The sequence below is a fragment of the Corvus moneduloides genome, chromosome 12, assembly GCF_009650955.1.
Source record: "Corvus moneduloides isolate bCorMon1 chromosome 12, bCorMon1.pri, whole genome shotgun sequence".
Taxonomy (NCBI): Eukaryota; Metazoa; Chordata; class Aves; order Passeriformes; family Corvidae; genus Corvus; species Corvus moneduloides.
The window spans coordinates 11,210,994-11,226,501 of NC_045487.1; the positions used below are offsets into that span (position 1 = coordinate 11,210,994).

The following is a 15,508-nucleotide window of genomic DNA, read 5'->3' on the forward strand; positions in this document are numbered from 1 at the left end:
TCATTCAAAAGTATTCTTTATGACCACAACTAAAAACTTCACTGATGAGGCAATGAATAAAAGCAGTTTTCTCTTTCAACAGTTATCAGCAATTCTCAGATTGATCTACTGGGGTCACTGGTCAGCTACACAAGACTAAGACACCAAAAGCTGACCTGAAATCAAGTTAAACAGCTCCATAGCACTCCACCTCTGAAGGCTTCTGCACTTCAGTGTCTAAGTAGTATTAATAAATTAACACGAGGTAGAATCCTTGTTAATAACAAGTTGCTGCATTTTCCCCCTAACTGTGAAATCCCAAACTTCAATGGTTCCGTTATACCATTCCTCTTTTCCACTCTATGGCAGTAAAATCAAAGTAGTATTCCTCACAACAATGACATCAAACTCATGTAAAACCAGTTAGGAAGAGGATAAGGTACAGCATGTAAATTCAAATTTGCTTGCTTTGAGGCCCCAAAACATTCCCTTCCATACCCATCCATATAATCATTTGCTCTCTGTTCAGCAGCAACTGCTTTCTCATCTGGTTTTCCAACCCTTTCCAAGAAGCAAAGAGCTGGGTCTGCTCTGATAGTGTTGTATTTTTCATAACCTATAAAGGAAAAAACAGTGGCAAAAATTCAACGTCCAGGGTAAACTATATTAAAAAAAAGTGTAGGGTGTTTTTATATTGGGGGCTGGGGAAGCACATACACAGTCACCCTCATTACTCACCATGTTTAAAAACTCCAATTAGAAGAGATTTATCTGCATCTGCATCCCACCACTCAGCAGGAACTTCAGAGTGATCTGGCTCAGGAACCCAAACATCAATTTCACTGAAGAGAATCACCAAGAGCATACCAACATCAATAGAATTCCGAGGAAGAAGTAAATTTTTATATTCTCTTAGTACATTTCTACTTTATGTAGGACTTCAAACTTCTCTCTTCAAGCACACAAATACAGTAAATCCCTAAAACCAGCAATACAAAATGCCCAGACAGCTTGGTATTTTGTATTTGAGAAACCACTAACAGGGAAAGAATACAAAAGCAAAACCAGTATACAGCATTCTTCCTCTCCGTGAACTTCACCAACTCCCAGCAATCTGTGCTTACACAACTTTGCAAACCAAGGATTATCTGTGCTAGTGTTTAACAGCATGAGAGGGACTGTTCTTTCACTCATGTTTGTGAATCAACCTACAGCTTTCTATCTGCCACAAGCTCCTGTAGCAGTGAGTTCAAGAATTTCCAAACAGGAATATTTGCATTTAAAAAAAAAAAATTAAATAAAAAATAAAGACATTAACAGAATACACAGAACATAATCAAAAGCATGGGAAACCCTGCCAATTAGCATGTCAAGTACATAATTCTATCTTTCACTCACTTTTTCAGTCTATTTGACTCATGTTATTTTAGTTGATATAGCTAGACTCATAAAGGAATCAGGACTTCCTCATGTCAAGTTGATGAAGTGTTTAGTAAACAAAGAGAAAACAGAAATACATTCCTCACAGCCTAAGGATAAATACATTTAGTTTTAACATTTCTTATTTAGGTCTAGGCAGATTTTTCAATTTTCATCTGACATTTGAAATAAACAAGCAAAAATACTCTCTCTATAGTTCACCTGGCATCAATTCCATCAAAGACCTTTTGGAATTCATTACCAATGACTTCTTGTTTTAAGTAATACAGCATTCTTACTCGAAGTAAGACCCTAAACAAAGAAGAAGAGAAATACAAATATTAGAACTTTAAGAGCTTTCAATAGTTGTGGATGGTTTTGTCCTGTCTTTTGTAATATCACACAGATTTCAAGTAATTTTCCTAAAACATACTTCCTTCAGCTCTAAAGGGGGGAACATCCGACTCAGATGACCTAAGAGCTTTTATTGCTATCACATTTACAAATTGTTTCACTGCAAAACTTCTTTCAAATCCTGAAGACCAGGGTCAGCAGAACACTCTTCACTTGCTTCATAAAATACTGCTAAGAACAAACTGCTATTTCGCTTTTCCTGCTTAGAACATGCCCTTAGAGAGGACTGAGTGGGCTGACAATGAACATCCTCCCCTTAGCCTTTCCATTCCTTGTCACTCATAAATTTGGTGCATGACCCCCGTGACTTCTCCATGCATCAATTCTTGACTACAGCTGTATGAATTGTCCAAGCAGAATATGACAAATTTTGCTACAGAAATATCATTCATCTAAACCAAGCTCAGTCACTGCCGTGAATGACTAAGCTTTCACAAGCTGGTAGCTCAGAGTCTCCGAAGCCTAGAAAACATGCCAGGGTAACAGCATGGACAATTCAGGGGCAACAACTTCAGTGCTTTCAGTCTCTTTGATAAGCACTCCCACTCTTTAGTCCCTTGGCTGCTGCAAGGCATCCCAAACATGTTAGCAGGAGATCTCTTCACAGACAAAACCAATTTCTTTAAAAATTTAACAGAATTATTTTACATGTGAAATCATCCGTTCACCTCCAAATACACTATGACCTGTTTATTCTAATCAAACCAACACCACTAAAACTTATTTCCTCCTACTGCCACAACTGTTCTAGTGTTTTCTAAGACAATGAGAAATTAGAAGAAAAAACAAACTTTAAAAAAAAAAAAACATCAAAAGACATTCACACTTCAGCTACTGCTTACTTGTTGCAATGGTGTTTTATGTGCTTTTTGTATCCTTCATCTTGCAAAAGATGTTCTGGATTGTATTTTCGAAGCCATTCTGCTTTGTGTATATCAAAAGTGCTAGCCTGGGTCTTCACTTTTTTTCCTTTTCTTCCTCTTGGCACAGGGGCTGATAAGCCTACATAACACAAAATATTAAAGGTATAGATATAAACGCCCATGATTCTTACAGTTCCTATATCCTATGCAGGTATTGTGATCTACAGGGCAGGAACAACACTAACATCAGGCTCTGGACATGAATCTTTTTTTATCTCAGAGCATCTCTGGAGTACACATAGCCAGTAAGGACAAAACAGGAGAGGGGGCAAAAGAGGAGTGTGTTGTCTGTCACCTACTGTGAAACAGAATAGCTTCTTACGAACTGAAATGAAAGCTCACACCAAGCATCATTTGGGTAAGCCATCAAATCCAAGGCAAAGCAGAAATGACACTTGAATCGGTTGAATTGTGTTTGAAATAAATCCCATTTATTTCAAGTAGGTGTGTTCAGAGAGGGTTTTTAGCTGTTTTTATCCCAGTACCACAGGCACACATATAAAGCTGTTTAACTGCACAAACACATTAAGTCCTTACCAAGGTGGTTCTGTAACTCTCGTGTTTGCCCATCCTCTGTTGGGGTGATGAGATCCCATATAAAACTCTTTATTTTCTCATCCCCTCTGTAGTGAACAAGACAATAGGCTAATAGGGCTCGGCAAATTATCTCCACATCCTGTTCATTCAGCTGCCTCTTGAAGCGACCATGGGACAGAATTTCTCTCCATCGACCCCACCTGGCCCAAAGTGAAACACAAATCAGCACCTGGAAGTGGAGCACTGGGGGAGCCTACAGACTCCTCTTACAAAAGGGAATTGTTCTCTAAAATACTTAGCTTTCAACTTTTTTCTTTCAGCTTAAGTTACTGAGTGGAAATAAGAAAGTAACATTTGCAACATAACTCCATCTGATTAAAACAGAGTTTTAAATAAAAAGTGCCTCTTTACAAAAAATATGGATGATTGTTGTAGACTTCAAAGACACAAAACTGATGCAAACTCATTCTGACAAGAATGCTGTTATTTTTCTTGTAAGATGGGTGAGAGAAGACCTAAGATTTGATTTCCAAATCAACTTATCTGATTTCAGTATGCTTAAAATAACTGGTTAGATTCTCAGTTCCTATTTGTGCCTCCCAGAAGTGCAAGATGTTCTACAATTATGAAAATCAAGTTACCTACCAAGGCTTTATTTCAGACATTTTTTAAGGAGTCTCGAGTCTGCCTGCAGCACTTACTGTAATGATTTTTAGAGAGACTCCTGTAGTACCCATGTTAAATGCTAAAATCTCATTTGAAGAAAGATTCTCACCCTTCTCTCTTAATGTTTCTTTAATTGCAAATTGTCAGGAAGATTTGTACAGGGTGCAAGACAAATTCCTGTTCTAAATATATTCTCTGCACACACACTAGGTTACTGCTAATATAGAGTTAAGTTATTGCACAAATACAATTTAGTACATGGAAAAACCGTATTTTTAAAACGCTTCATAGAATGAAGAAGGATGTACACAGTACCCATAGACCAGCAAGTTCTTCTCCACCCGGAAGCACTCTGTCCTTCCATAGCCATTGGAACGGTCACACGGCCTGCGGAGCTTTGGTTTTTCATCACCCTCACTCTCCACCTCAGACAGCTCTGCCAGCTCATCTTTTGTAGCACTGAAGGGCCGTGTTTGTTTCCTGATTCTTGGGGTATCAATAACCAGGCTGTTCTGCAAAATTGCAAACAAACCTCATGAGAAACAGTTGTCGAGTTTTTCCTAAGTGCTGGGCTTCAGCTCAGAAACAATTCCTATACCTTGTCATTCACAGCTATTTTGTAAAGACATCACAGTGAACACCCATGGAGCAAGTAAAACATTTTGTGGTATTTAAGGCAACAAAAAATAAGTTTCATATGCTAATGCCAGTACATCAGTTATAAACAACACAGAGTATCTCATCTGAGCTGAATACTTACACAGCCTACTCTGCAGGCTTTGTGAGAGACAAGGGGCACTGTAACCTTTTTGAATCAAATGCATGGGGAATGTCTTCAAGCATAGCATTTCACAGATTGCAGTATTATACAATTTATACAGGTTTTAGTCACTTATTTTGCAGATTCCAGTCCAGGATTTACAGACAGAGAAACAGGGCACTCAGAAGAAATTCCATACTTTCCATCATTTTCAGGTCTTTGACAAAAGTCAAAGATGCCCAAACTTTTTTCAGGACAGCAGGGAAACAGGAAATACTACAGCTATCAGCAGGCTGACTGCTCATGCACAAATCAGCCAGCCAAAAAGTCTGATTTGTTGAAATATTTATCAAAAAGCACCAGAAATCCCATACCTGCAATTTCAGAATTCAACAGCAAGCATGGACTTGAAAAAACACACATTAAAAAAGTACTTACTCTACCACTGATAGCATCAATATCTATTTCTGCTTTTTTGGCCCATTTCTGCCAGAAGTTGGGATCATCTAGTGAAATATCAGTCCTGTTTCCAGATGCAACAAAACTAGCCTGTAATAAATAAAACTAAAGTTTACCAACATCATACATCAAAAGTTTGTAGTTTGCCTCAGTGCTGTGAAGATTGCACGACCTTATTTCATCAAAAATCTCCCAAGCAGCTGTTAAAACTTTAGAAGTTACTTACACTGCAAAGCAACTCAAAAGCTCTCCTCCCCCTTAATTTTTAAAAATCAGATCCATAATATATCAGAAAAATCTAATGAACTTTTATGCACCATCAGGAGAGAAGAACATTAAGCAGCAAGATTCTTCTGCTTCTAAGTCTGAATCTAAATTACTCGAATGGAAGAAAAAAGAATCTTTTGAAGAGGCTTATCAGCATTTGGGGATTTCATCTCATGCAGAAGTACTCGCTTGAGGGAAATTTCAAAGGGGCGTTTAAGCTGCCAACAATCAAAGCCTGAGTACATGGAATAGGCTTAATTTCAGAAGGCATTTAAAAAACCCTGATACACTGCATTTGGGAAAAGAGTAAATATATATAAAAATTTCTAACTCTTTTGATAAAAAGACAGTGATGATGATCTTTAGAAACCTAATTCTTATTTAAGCCATAATCAGCAAGATATAAGAAAACCTAAATAGACATGTAAATAAATAATATTTTTAAATATTGCTATTTAAGAATATAAATATACATTTACTGTATTTCAAGTCTTCCTTTTTCTTTGCCTTTTTAATTATTTTGGAATTCTCACAATTGCATTCATGAAGTGCCCACACCCCAAGCTCAGTTTTACTGCTTGTATTTTACACTCTCAGTCTCCTTCCCATGTACAAAAAGTATCTCCACTCACTGCTATTTTAGGAGGTTTCTTATTTTGCTTTTCCAATTCTGACCAAAAAAGATTAAGGTTCAAAATATATCCTTTGTTTACACATTTTCAGAATAAGCCTGACAATTTTTAACCTTAATAACTATTGTCATATATATTTTCCCCTGCTCTTACTGTATCTAAATACAAATAGATCTATAAACAAATTTGTTTTAATATTCTTGGTTAATGCAGCTTGTTATATTTCACACAACCCCCAGCCTTTTCCAAAGCAGTACAGATCCATTCCTCATCTTTGTTCAAGCATGCTCCTTGCACCTGGCATTTACAAAATCTGTCTGTGCCAATTGGATTTTTTATGTGCACGGTAACATAAACATACAGATGCAAGAACCCAAAATATGTACCTAACACACACACCCATTAAACACAAGTAAACTTAATTTAAAAATAAAGCCTAAACTCTTCAACATCCAGCCACATTTACAGCTCTGTACTGTCACAGAACATCCTGCTGTTCTGCACCTTGGCAAATGTGGAGCCTCTTCCCTCGGATTCAATTGTGATCGTTTTAGTCCGACGCTGCAGAATCTGGTCAATGTCTTCCTCACAGAACTTGGAGCCTTCATCCTCTTCATCCATAATGGCACCATAGGCACCTCTTCGAAGTAAGTCTTCTATTTCTTTTTTGGAGAGTTGTTGGATCTGAGCAAATAAAATTGGGTTTAGACAGTTAAGAAAAAAAATCCTGGAAGTCTTTTCCCTTCCTCTTTCACATCTTTCCACAACCCAGCTGTGCCTTATGATTTATAAGCCTAACTCTGGAGTATTAAAAGCTAAGAGAAAAGTCTAGCTAACAGCTGAAATAATAAATTAGGTGGTTACAGTACACATTTTTAGAAGTGTGTCTCTCTTTTCCTTTGGCTATTCTCAAAACCATGATGTGCATGTTTAAAAGAATTACCTGTTCATACTTACATTAAAGCAACACACTATATTAATATGAGAAGATACAAGGAAACAAAGAGAAACCTTTTTCCTTGTTTTAAACTTTGCCATTATCTACCTTGAACTTTATGAGGCAAGAAACGGTGAAAGATTTATCAGAATAACTGACTATATTTAAAATTGTATCAACTATATTGCTAGTCCACATCAGAAAACAGAACGGAGATGCAAGTGAGAGAAAAAGGGAAAAGTGGCAGCTTCTGTGATTTTAAAGTAATTCCCACATGATTACAAAAGCAAAAGGAAGGTTATTTCAGGAAATAAATCTACATACACCACCAACACTGTTTTCTCTTCCACTCATACTCTGCAAGACAGCCTTATCCAGTCCCAGCTTCAGACTTGCTCTGTCAAACATCTCTCTCTCATAGGAATTACGTGTAATCAGCCTGTAGACCTTCACTGCTTTGTTCTGACCAATCCTGTGGCATCGGGCTTGAGCCTTTGGAAGGATGGGAAAAGGGCAGTTAGAAATTAGACTTATCTAAGAACGAGATACTGATTTTTAAAAACCTGTTTCTGTTGTAGCCCAAGCCAAAAACAAGAGCATGAACTCAAAAGGAGTCAATACACATTTAAGCAAACAGAAGCTATCAGACATTTTACACATTATGAACAGTTTTCTGAACAGTGTAGCAAGTAAAATGCAGATGAATGACCTGTGCTGAATGCTCCTGACTAGTACTTCCCTTGCAGTAACACCAGGTAAAAAGACCTGCTAGCTCCTAAGTTATCTGATCTCCAGATATGAACAATAAAGGAGTTGCAACTTGAGAATTATTTCAATTCCAGCATCCAATTCCTAGATTTGATTAATTCACTTTTTCTTAATGCATATTAATCCTTTTCTGTATATTATGTTTCAACTGAACACCTCTATTTCCATAAATTGTGTCAGTCAGTTCATCCAAAATATAGCCCCCAGGTTCACAGCGTCATCAATTCTTAAGGGTTTTATCAACTCACTGACTTTAACTGTGTTGCATTTTTCAAAAGTCACCAATTTGAAAGAAAAAGTTCCCAACCAAATGAAATCTGTCCAGAATAGAAGACATCAAAAAACTTTAAACACATGCCTTAGAAACATGAATGTTTTAAAATTACGTGTGTTCAAACAGAGACAATATTCAAAGTGATGAAATTTTCATCCATCGGGTTTAATTAGGGCTCACTACCAAAGAAATTTACCTGCAGGTCATTTTGAGGATTCCAGTCAGAATCAAAAATGATACAGGTATCTGCTGCAGTCAAGTTGATGCCCAGGCCCCCAGCCCTGGTGCAGAGGAGGAAGACGAAGCGATCTGAGTCTGGTTTGCTGAAGCGGTCGATGGCAGCTTGCCTGAGGTTCCCTCGCACGCGCCCGTCGATTCGCTCGTACAAATACCTGCCAACGGCCACAGATACAACACACAAAGCATTACAAATGTTTTTATCATTTAAGGGTGGATTTGAACAGATCTACTGCTTATAGATTTATTCTTTACAGAGAAGGAAAGTTAAAAAGACTAACTCTAATTAGCAGTGGGTAACAGAACCAAGAATCACGTCAGAACCTGCATGTCTGTAGCACCAACACACATCAGCAAGTCCAAACACTGAGCATTTTAAGACAAGTTCTTCTGCATTTTGTCCACTAAGCAACTACCTGATTATACATATATTACCATGGCACTTAGCTGCATTAGAACACACCCTGTCCTATGTGGACGCTCAAGTTTTTCACATACTATCCTTGGATCCCGGTCTAGGATCACAGAGGCAGGACAGTGGACTCTTGTATTATACACCAAATTGTCTGAACACATTAGGGGGAACCAAGTAATCAGCAGAAAGCAGAATTTGGTGAGCTGTCACTGGACAAAAGCATATTGATTCTGTAAAGCTGAAGAGAAATGGAACAAAAATGACATGACAGCACCTCTAACAGTCTTTACCAAGGCTTCCTAGACTTAACCCAGCAAATTTTCAAGCCTGAAGTAAAACTGTCATTTGTTAACTTTGACAATTACAAAGACTGCTTCGAGACTTCTGAAATCAAGTAAAATGCTTAAAAAGGGAGCAAATACTTCCGTACTTGTAAACTGAATAAGATGCCGAATGTGTATCTAGTAGTCAAAAAGCCTCACAACCATTTTTCTTCTCATCAGCTATAAAATGGCACAGCAGATAATCCACAGGACCACAGGCATTCTGGCAGGCAGCCATCTATCTCCTACAGGCCTGAATTCTGTCAAGTGCTAAGTCTGCTCATGTGTGCACTCCAGCATTTCTAACCAAATGGCAGCACAGAGCAAATTTCGGCTTTTATGGATTTCAGAAGATTCCACCTGTAGATATGATTCACTGGTCTAAATGTAACAACGTTGCAGAAGAAGGAATATTTTCCATACTGAATTATAAGTACTACTATGAAGTTAAAATTAATTTTTTAAAATAAAACATAGAAACTGTTGCACTCCCAGTTCCAACAGACAGCCTTAATATAAAACTATCACCAAAAGAGGAATTAAAATAATCTACTATCCAGTATTCCAGTATCCACTGCAGGAAGGCTTAACATTAATAATTTTTGTTTTTCAACATGTTAACTCTGTGTTACTATGATGTAGTTCACTGACAACTACACACTTCAAAGCAGTATGTACACTGCAACAAATCCACTTGTAAAACAAGAACTATGCCTTGTTACAGATTTTCAGGTTGATACAGCAACTACTGATTGTAACCAAGTTTAAGGTTTTAGGCATTTATTTAGTCATATGCCCAAATAAGCATTTCATTTTCATTGAGTCAACAGTCAGTAATAATCAGAGGGTGCAATTACATGTGATGACCAAAGCCAGCTTATGGAGCAGGTTTATGGCTGGGAGTCCAGCTCTGCTGCAAAATTCAAAGCAGTCAATTTAGGAAAGATAGGAAGAACATTTGCACTTTTACATTAATAAAAAACACATCTCCAGCTGCTTATCATTTTGTCCTTATACTCCTTTTGAAGCAAGGAGCTGTATCTTGGATCCATCTGGTTCCAGTTCAACACCGTGTAAGTGAAGAACACATTCAGTGCTTCCTGGGGTTTGGACAAGCAATGATAAGCGTGAATTTACTTGGTTTCTGACAGAAAATGTAAAACCAGTATATACATAATTGAATGTTTAATGGAAAAAGCAACAAAGTGAAGGCACATCGCTTACTCAAATTGGACAACCTCTCCTTAGTTTTCCTCTGAAGTTTTTAATTAGTCAGTGAACAAATGAACACAGAACACAAAGTTTCACACTGATTAGCAAACAAAACAACTCCCAGCTTTGGTGTGCTGCTGTCATTAATCCTGCACTACCATTCACACAACAATACACTACAGGATACAGAATACGAATCTTACCTTTTATGTATAAGGTAATCCTCCAAAATATCAAGGCAGCGCACCATTTGAGAGAAGATAAGGACCTTGTGGCCTCCTGCTTTCATTTTTGGAAGAAGCTTATCAATAAGAACCAATTTCCCAGCAGACTGGATCATTGCTTGCAGGTGAAAGTCAGGAGCACTTGGACTGTATGTTTCTTTAAACTCTCCAAGGATCTTCTCTTCAGCACCTATCAAAGGATGTATTTCCGTATCTATAGGTGTTTTTACACAAATATCTCTACATACATTCAAATCTAAGTTACCAAAATCAGTGCTGTACTCTAAATATTCCCCTTTAGGCACTGATGGAGACAGAACAGAGTTCTGGATAGGTCTGAAGTCTAAGCAAGAACATTTATATTTATCAGCTTTGAAAACTAATTTTAAGTTTTTAAACAGAACAAACACCTTGGATGAGGTGAACCCCCCTCCTCCAAATTTCAGAAACTGAAATATTTATTCTCAAGTATTATGTAAAAAAACCTACAAAAAAAAAAGTTCTTTTCTCTTTGTGATATTTTAAATGGGTCATGAGTCTTTGAAAATAACCCAGTATTTTGAATACTACTTCTGAAACCACAGCCAGAACTTTTGGAGCGTGAAGTGTCTTTTTTTGCAAGTCAGGAAAAACATCAGTTATCAGTAAGTGAGAAAAGCACTGAAGACTGACAGAGATCATATAACTTGAAAGAAGCATTCATTTTAAAACTTAGACCTTAAAGTTTTTGTTCATACAGCTTGTAACAAGCTGTACCATTTCCATGAGATAACTGCTTCTAAATGTTCTGTGTAATTCTACAGAAAAAGTTCAAGCTTCAGGCCTCAAATATGCAAATGTCTCACAAGTTTGTCTTGTGACTATCAAAAAAATGTTTCTACCTAATCCAATCCTTGGAAAATCTGAAGAAAACATCAACAAATTATTACAAAATTTTTACATATTTTAAATAAAAATAAAAAAGTTTAAAAAAAATCAGTTCTTATCCTGTATTTACCTTTGATGAGATAAGGGTGATTACAACACTTTCTGAGCTCCATCATAGTGTTAACCAGATTGGGTACATTTGCCTGCCCTGCTCCTTTGGATAAGAAAGCAAAATTTTTCTCCAAAATAGCTCGGTAATATTTCTTCTGAATATTAGTTAGTTCTACTTCAATTATAGTTTCCTCCTTAGGAGCCAGCTTTTTTTCTACATCTTCTTTTAATCTCCTGAGCATCATGGGTTTCAGGATAGCTTGTAGTTTCTGAACCTAAAGGAAGCACAACAGTTTGTTGGAACGTAAGGTGATACTGTAGCTCAATTAAAAGGAAGTCCCTCTTAAACACTAAAGCTCAGATGAACTTATACCTGTTCCTCTGTTTTAAGGTCTCCGAACTCTTGCATGAACGTAGATTCAGCAGGAAAGCGCAATGGTTCCAGGAAATGAAGGAGGCTAAATAATTCTTCTACTGTGTTCTGCAGTGGGGTACCTGTTAACAGCACTTTATGCTCCTAGAAAAAGAAAAAAAACCTTACATAACCTGATTTGCACACATACGCCAAAATGTTTACGTCTGAGCATCAAACCCCAAAAATACCAGTTCTGTGTGTCACTAAGAACACAGGTAATAAGCAGATAAGCAGATTTATTTAAAAAACACTAGTAAGTATTTTCTAGTAGCTTTTCTTCAAATTTTTTCTCCCTACATCTGTAATGAAAGAATGAGTGAACACAGTGACTTCCCCTGTAATATTCATACCTTTATAAACCTCCCTCTCTACAGCGTGGAAAGTATACACTAAGCACGTATAAGAAAGCAATTTAGATGACTTCTGAGAATCCAAAAGAAAGTAATAATGAAGCAATAAAAAAAAATGCAAAACTAGTCCTGGTGCATCTGATACATGGTAGTTATCTGCTTTAAAAAATCTTAACTACTGGACTAGACAATAAATCTGTTTAAAATTCCACTACTTGCTTGCTTTTATTGTTAAATAATTTGCTTAAAATACTTTCTAGATTTTAACACATTGCACAAAAACAAAAGCAAAATTGAAATTATATTTTCATCCTAATCAAAACTAAAACGATATAACAGTATCATCAGAAATAGATTATGCTTACAGTGAGAACTTGCCACATTTTGTTTAATCAAAAATATACCGGCATCAGCTATCAAAACCACATATGTTTGAAGAGTATCAGGAATAGTTATCTCTCAAGAAAGACCACTTGAGAGGTCTTTTTCGGCATGTAAAGCAAATTTTTTATTTATTATCATACTATACTGAACTAGAATCAACCCCAAAAAGTGAACTGTAGTTACTCACAAGATTCATTAATTTTAGTCCTTCCAAAAGTTTGCAGTTTTTATTCTTCAGTCTGTGAGCTTCATCAATAATAACGCACCGCCACTCGATTGCATTTAATTCTGGACACCCACCAAGAATCATTTCAAAGGTTGTAATAATGGCCTGGAACCTGTAGGTACCTCGAACAATACGGCCCTAGAAATTCATCAACACACACAATTTGTTACATTCCCTCCCATCTACTCAATTTACAGATTTTGTTGTTGTTGAAATTTTGCCAGGAGTCAGACACTGGATTTTACATTATAAATTGCTTTGCCATCACATTTATTAATCTTTGTAACTCTCTAACTAATACTAAAGAGTAATATTCATGGACCCAAATCTGGTATTATCTAACCAACAGTAAAATTTTAACCACTTTTGAATTACAGATATACCATCTAACAGAACTGTTTCAGAAGGTGCATGTAGATAAAACCCCATTTTTAACCCTGAGAAAATCTGAAAGAGTGACTGGAAAAATTCTACAGTCAGTCAATCAAAATATATGACATTAATACAGTTAGCAGTCATACAGTAAGTAATCACAGTTCCACCTGAGAGCTAAATGAAAACTTTTTATCCAGTTTACTCCATTGGTCTGACAAGGAGAATATGTAAGGCCTTCAGCAAGGCAGTATAGAATAACTCACTAGACAAACAAGATGTCATTTTGATATTTAGCACTAATTAATAAGAAGTTCTCAGCCTTATCAATTTTGAAGAAATACCATGACAATTAAAAAAAAAATTATGCACAATATATAAAAAATGAAAACAAAACCCTTTTAAAATAATGAGATTTCAAGGTTTTCTCATGCCATTTAAGGGTACATATTTCAGACTGAAAAGCAAACTGTACACAGTTAACACCAGCAAAAGGAAATCAACAGCTACATAAAGGTAGCAGAGCTTAATTAGTATTGTTTTCTTTCTCCCTGCTCTTCAAATTCAGGACCCAACTGTAACCATCTGTGTACACTTTAATCTCCACAAGAGTATCAGCATCACTGCTATTCAATTGCAAAACTACTCAGCACAGTGAAACAACACACACATCTTGCTGCAAAACACTGCCACTAAATTTACCCAGTAAGCATTTGTTGAAGATGCTCATATGTAACATCCTGGAACATGAAATGACTTTCACCAAGATAAACACACAGATATTGTCAAATACACTTGTCATTACTGCCACCTGAACCATATTTTGGGTGAGTTACTGCACACAAGTGACTTTACAATACCTGGGAGTCCCTGAAGTACATCTCATACTGCTGAATCATCTGCCTGCTGATCATACTTCCGTGGTACACCACAACATTCAGGTCAGTCCACGTGCGGAATTCTCTCTCCCAGTTTGTTATAGTGGAAAGCGGAGCTATGATCAGGAAAGGGCCTCTTATACCAGTCAGGAGGATTTCATACAGGAACGTAATGGACTGAATGGTTTTGCCAAGGCCCATTTCATCTGCTAAAATGCAATTTCGCCTGAAAGCAAAAAATATTTATTTGTTACTACCATCAAAGAAAGTACAGACCATCCTAAAGCTGTTACTACAATGAGCAATTTACAAAAAACAAAGCTCAAATATACCAGTTTACAACAACAGTCAAAACAGAGGAACTGCAAAAAGATCCTTGCAAGTGCTCCCTTGTTAAGGTGAAAGAATGCTCACAAAACTTTTGTGTAAAGCTTTGCATCAGGTTTAGCATCGTCAAAACCTGAGAATGGAGTGTTCCGTGAAGTTCTCCTACAAAAATATTCCAGAAGTATTCTTTTGGGACTACCTCTGCCCTAATTAAAGGAATTTAAATTAAGCAGGTTTCGTACATGCACATTCACCTTGACAAAACTGCTAGAAATTAATGAAGATTCCCTAGAAATCATAGATGGGAAGTATCCCAGCTACACTCACATGAAAGGAGTCCATTAGAGCATCATTAACAGATTTCCCTTTTTGATTCCAGAACTAGACAGATGCCTATAACTAAGTTACTGCATGAAGTACCACTCCATAGTTGCCCTCAGCCATACATTCCAGCCCTTCACTCTGTTTGCAGGTGTCACACAGCTCTGCACTGCTTGAATGAGAATTAAAATCAGATTTCCTTCTGCAGATCAATGGTAAATGCTATGCCTGCTGCCATCATCTCTATGAGGGACACGCAACTGGAAGTTTGAAAATACAGCAAGCAGGAAGATTCATTAATAGAAATTCAACTTAGATACAGAGAAAATACATCATTCTGGAAAAGATCTTCAAAGTGATTATATTCCTGTTCATATCACATAGCATTAAGGAACAAAAGTTAACTTTAGCTTAAAATTCAGATAATAAGATTATTTACTAGCCTTATTGAAGAGAGGTAACTTTTTTTGAAATACATACTATTTCTAGCAATCATTTTAAAAGATGCATTTCCCAGTTTCAAAAATTCTGAAAGCTTGCACTTTTCTTGTTTTTGTTTTAACTTCCTCATAGCCACTGAAAATTTAGTTATGAAAGTTTAGCCATTAAAAATGTTAGTTGCATTATTTTAATATTTTGCTAATTTTTGTAGATAAAAACATCCTTGCACACCCAAAGGGAGAGAAATTTGTTCCAGTTACATCCTTTTAGCTATAAGCAGAGAAATTGCAATTTTTTTAGTTAAAACAGTATTTATACCAAATAACAGCAATTCACTCCATATGGTTCAAAATCTACATTAAAAAATATT

General features: G+C 36.6%; 1 protein-coding gene across 7 annotated transcripts in view; it reads right to left on the reverse strand.

Annotated features, from left to right (window-relative positions):
* CHD9 (chromodomain helicase DNA binding protein 9) overlaps positions 1 to 15,508 on the reverse strand; it is an 87,282-nt gene that overhangs the window by 16,509 nt on the left and 55,265 nt on the right. For all 7 annotated transcript variants that reach the window (XM_032122230.1, XM_032122227.1, XM_032122229.1 and 4 more), the window contains 15 exons: positions 14,032 to 14,275; positions 12,761 to 12,937; positions 11,798 to 11,941; positions 11,444 to 11,699; positions 10,426 to 10,636; positions 8,232 to 8,427; positions 7,318 to 7,485; positions 6,561 to 6,740; positions 5,137 to 5,247; positions 4,254 to 4,450; positions 3,273 to 3,472; positions 2,655 to 2,814; positions 1,621 to 1,710; positions 718 to 821; positions 478 to 595 (listed from right to left, as the gene is read on the reverse strand). In XM_032122230.1, coding sequence (XP_031978121.1) covers positions 478 to 595; positions 718 to 821; positions 1,621 to 1,710; positions 2,655 to 2,814; positions 3,273 to 3,472; positions 4,254 to 4,450; positions 5,137 to 5,247; positions 6,561 to 6,740; positions 7,318 to 7,485; positions 8,232 to 8,427; positions 10,426 to 10,636; positions 11,444 to 11,699; positions 11,798 to 11,941; positions 12,761 to 12,937; positions 14,032 to 14,275 — 2,556 coding nt within the window. The remainder of the gene's footprint in view (positions 1 to 477; positions 596 to 717; positions 822 to 1,620; positions 1,711 to 2,654; positions 2,815 to 3,272; positions 3,473 to 4,253; positions 4,451 to 5,136; positions 5,248 to 6,560; positions 6,741 to 7,317; positions 7,486 to 8,231; positions 8,428 to 10,425; positions 10,637 to 11,443; positions 11,700 to 11,797; positions 11,942 to 12,760; positions 12,938 to 14,031; positions 14,276 to 15,508) is intronic.